Source organism: Pararge aegeria, chromosome Z, assembly GCF_905163445.1.
Source record: "Pararge aegeria chromosome Z, ilParAegt1.1, whole genome shotgun sequence".
Lineage (NCBI taxonomy): Eukaryota > Metazoa > Arthropoda > Insecta > Lepidoptera > Nymphalidae > Pararge > Pararge aegeria.
Window position 1 is genome coordinate 22,147,263 of NC_053208.1, and position 4,042 is coordinate 22,151,304.

The 4,042-nt window shown below is 38.1% G+C and overlaps 2 protein-coding genes across 2 annotated transcripts; one reads left to right on the top strand and one right to left on the bottom strand.

Annotated features, from left to right (window-relative positions):
• Nucleotides 1-1,554: 1,554 nt before the first annotated feature.
• LOC120636301 lies at nucleotides 1,555-3,578 on the top strand. Its single transcript, XM_039907722.1, has 2 exons — nucleotides 1,555-1,749; nucleotides 2,854-3,578. Exons 1-2 carry the CDS (start codon nucleotides 1,569-1,571, stop codon nucleotides 3,558-3,560), a joined length of 888 nt encoding a protein of 295 aa, XP_039763656.1. The 5' UTR covers nucleotides 1,555-1,568; the 3' UTR covers nucleotides 3,561-3,578.
• Nucleotides 1,748-4,042, bottom strand: LOC120636300 (protein ALP1-like). The gene is made up of 2 exons (XM_039907721.1): nucleotides 3,593-4,042; nucleotides 1,748-2,793 (listed from the first exon to the last, which is right to left on the bottom strand). The coding sequence occupies exons 1-2, from the start codon at nucleotides 3,889-3,891 to the stop codon at nucleotides 1,908-1,910; spliced, it is 1,185 nt and encodes a 394-aa protein (XP_039763655.1). The 5' UTR covers nucleotides 3,892-4,042; the 3' UTR covers nucleotides 1,748-1,907.

The window sequence follows — 4,042 nt, forward strand, 5'->3', positions numbered from 1 at the left end:
ATAATATTAGTAGGCATGTATCATTGCATTTTTCGTTTATACTTATATAAAATCAAATAAGAATGAATAAGCCTTCGCTGAGTCTCCGCCATGTTTGCACAGTGACGTTCAAACGCCGATACACCGCAGGGGTTATGGCGATAAATCTGCAATAATAAAATCCCCCGCCGATTATTGTGCTAAGCCGAAACTGCTCCTTTAATGAAAAGCGAGCGAAATATCTATTAGAGTTATAGTATCCCTACTAATATTATAAATGTCAATGTAAGTTTGTTTGTTACGCTTTCACGCAAAAACTACTTAACCGATCCTCATGAAACGTTGTACACATTTTCTTGGAAGTGTTAGAAGTAATATAGGATACTTTTTATCCCGACATAAGCTCGGTTCCTTTGGGAGAGGGGATGAGTGTTTGATGATTTTACACCATAGCTCCGACAAATTATAACCGATTTCAATATATTTTTTTTTGTACTATAGAGGTTATAATATGTGTTTAATTTTGCCCGAACAGTGGTTGGAGATAGAGGACAGAACTCCTCAGCGGACACTGGACAGCAGCAAACCCCGCTTAGCTATACTAAAATACTTTATTCTTTTTAGATCTACAACTAAATTTAATGCCACATCAAAAACAAAATTAAACGCAGACGAAGTCGCGGGCAATTGCTAGTAATGAATATTTGTATCTGCCTTGTTGGTCTAGTGGTAAGCGTGTTTAACTTTATTACGGGTTACGAGGTAAGTTCGAATCCCGGATCGGGCCAATAACTGTCAGGTGGTATCTTTCTGTTAAAGAATTTTTTAGCGGTTTTAATCCCCGTGCCTCGGTGTGCTCGTTAAGACATTGGTACCGGCTATTGTCACTAACAAGTAACAATATTCGTTAAAACCCACCAATCCGCATTGGAGCAGCATGGTGGGTTTATTCTCTAAAGCCGTCTCGCCTATGAGACGAGGCCTGTTTCCAGATGTAAGTCGAAAGCTGCCGATGATGTGTAATTGTTTATCTGATCTTGATGTGAGCTTACTTGCGAAAGCTTGAAGCGAAGTTGACAGTAAAGCTTAAGTTCCAACAATGCATAATAAAGTTTAAACAACGAAATGTGTTAAAGCACCTTTTTTATAGCGAGCTAACTATAAAACTGATGGATTTCAAAATTCAAAATTCATTTGTTTTAAATGATAACTACGAAACGTCCAAGCCAAGCAATTTTGAATAAGGTAAGTTTGTAAAGTTAGGTCTTGTAGAGTAAGGGCCGCCGTACACGGACTGCTTCAAGCAGTTGAGACCGACTGCTTAAAGCCGCGACCGCGCAGTGAACTATAGTCATTCATTCGCTGCCGTACACACGACTGCTCGAGCAGTCGCGACCGCTTCAAGCCGTCAACTGCATGATGAAATTCCATCGTGCCGTCGACCGCTCGCGAGCGGTTGCGAGGCATACACCGACTGCTCGAGCCGTTGACTGCGCTAGAGCAGTCGACAGCTCTCCGACTTCCCTCTCCCCCCCGCCCTTTGCGGCCTCGCGGCGTCTGTTTTCTCATTTGCCGGCTGTTTTTTGAACATGGAGGGCGTGTGCGATAGTGATGCCCTTATTAGCGCAATTAAAACGCAAGAACTTATTTGGAACTATAAACTTAAGGAACACAGCGACAAAATAAAGAAGAACAATGCATGGGCAATTATTTGTGCCCAAGTAATTGAGAACTTTGATGAAAAACCAGTTGAAGAAAAAAATCAAATCGGTAAGTAAAAAAGTCAGTCATTTAACACACACATTTATTATTTTATTTATTATTAAAAAACAGACTGGTAACAATATAATAGTTGTTTTGCTTCTTATTATATTTTTAATATTTAAAAGAATACAGAGGCTATGTTATACGGACGGCGCCCTTTTGATTTATATCATATTCCATTGCCAATCTAGTTTGCCTTCTTCGCTCACAAAGTAATTAGCAAATTCTTCACGGATTGTTGTTAACATAGGTCCACCTGGACGAACTTGCTGGGTTGAATGTATTATAGAATAAGGAAGACCCTCAAACGTATCCTCAAATTTATTTCCATCTCGTTGTTTTACGTAGTTGTGAAGAACACACGATGATTTTACTATATCCACTGCGAAATCAACGTTGACGTTGAGTGGTCTATGAAAGATCCGCCATTTATTAGCTAATATGCCAAACGTGCATTCAATATATCGCCTCGCACGTGATAACCGATAGTTAAAAATTTTTTTTTTCTCTGGTAAATTCTTGCCACCATATGGACGCATTAAATTTTCCTGCAAGCTAAACGCTTCATCCCCAATAAACACATTCGGTAATAACGGTCCATTTTGTGATATTGCAGAAGGTGGAGGTATATTTAACTTTTTTTCTTGTAACATTTTATATAGACAACTCTCTTCGAAAATAGTCGAGTCAGCGTGCCTTCCATATGAGCCTATATCCACGAAAGTGAACATATGATTACTATCACATACTGCTAGAAGTATTATCGAAAAATAATTTTTATAGTTATAATATGACGATCCACTTTGCGCGGGTTGTATTATTCTAATATGTTTGCCATCAACGGCACCGAGGCAGTTCGGAAACTGAGCATTTTTTTTGAAACCATTTATTATGTCTTTCCATTTATCTTTAGTTAGTTGTTCCATACACATATCCTTCATATGTATCCATATATTTCTGCAAACATCCCTCACTATCTTACCTATTGTTGTTGATGCTATTCTAAAACTATATTGCAAATCCATAAATGTACATCCAGTTGCCAAATACCTGTAAAACATATTTATAAATCAATCAATTATACTAACTTATATTTTTTTGTTGTTACAGCCATGTTAATACAGAAAAAATGGAAAACATTAAGAGATGGATACACCAGATATGCTAAAAAAATTAAACCAAAGAGTGGTTCAGCAGCCCTCAACATTCGGCCATATGCATATTATCAGCAGATGTCTTTTTTAAAGGCAATAATAGAAGATAGACCCGACAAAACAAATAGTTTACAAGAGAGTGAGCACACTGAAATTACGTCCGGAGAAACCGAAAATGGTCAAAATAAAATACCCAGAGAAAGAAACAAAAGAAAATTAACTACTAAAATCACAGATGAGAACGTCTTAATTGAAAAATTATCCAAACGTTTAGATGAAAAAACGCAGAATTCGCGCATTGATAATGAAGATGAAGATAAATTGTTTTTACTATCATTAGTTGGCGAATTCAAAAAAATTAATGAGCATTATAAATTAGATGCTAAGACCGAAATACTTAACGTAGTGAAATACTTTAAAGGGATGACAAATCACACATATCCTTCGAGTTATGGTGACAGGGGATATTCATCGTTTAATGATTATCGTGGACCATGGGGTTATAATACTGGCCCCTCTACCTCTACATCAGTGCCTGGTCCCTCTAGATCAGCAACCGGCCCCTCTACATCAATGGCTGATGACCAAAATTCTCAATTTGAAGACCTTTCATCATGTTCTGTAATGTCCGATGATGTAATTTCCAATATTTTTAATGAATAAAAATTTTAATAATTACTATATATTTTTCTTACCTCAATGTTACTGCTAGTCTTTCTTCAGGTTCGATACTTCTCCTCATAATTGTGTCTTCCCGTTTAATGTGAGACTTTAGTATATTATACAATTCATCAAACGAAGACTTTGACATTCTAAAATAGTTGAAAAATTTTTCTTCATCACTTCTAAGTTCCATAAACAAATGATGGAATTGTCCACGTTGTTCTCTTAATTGCAAAATTGGATGAACCCAAAATTTTCTCTTTTGACGTCGCCGCCGTCGTCTCCGCCTGAGCAGGAGCAGCAAAAGCAGTGCTTCCTCGTCAGAATCCATGACTCGACTGTGGTAGAAAATCAACTGCTCGAGCAGTTGAGTCGTAGCTCGAGCAGTCAACAACCGACAGCTCAAGCAGTCGACGCCGACCGCTCGAGCGGTCCGTGTATTTCACTCAGCCGCTAACTGCTCGAGCAGTCCGTGTACGGCG

Excerpts from the sequence above, each read along its gene's own strand:
- LOC120636301 (XM_039907722.1), top strand. The coding sequence starts at position 1,569 with ATGGAGGGCGTGTGCGATAGTGATGCCCTTATTAGCGCAATTAAAACG. Across the intron at positions 1,750-2,853 it reads TGAAGAAAAAAATCAAATCG|CCATGTTAATACAGAAAAAA; the intron begins GTAAGTAAAAAA and ends TTGTTGTTACAG.
- LOC120636300 (XM_039907721.1), bottom strand. The coding sequence starts at position 3,891 with ATGGATTCTGACGAGGAAGCACTGCTTTTGCTGCTCCTGCTCAGGCGG. Across the intron at positions 2,794-3,592 it reads AGACTAGCAGTAACATTGAG|GTATTTGGCAACTGGATGTA; the intron begins GTAAGAAAAATA and ends TATGTTTTACAG.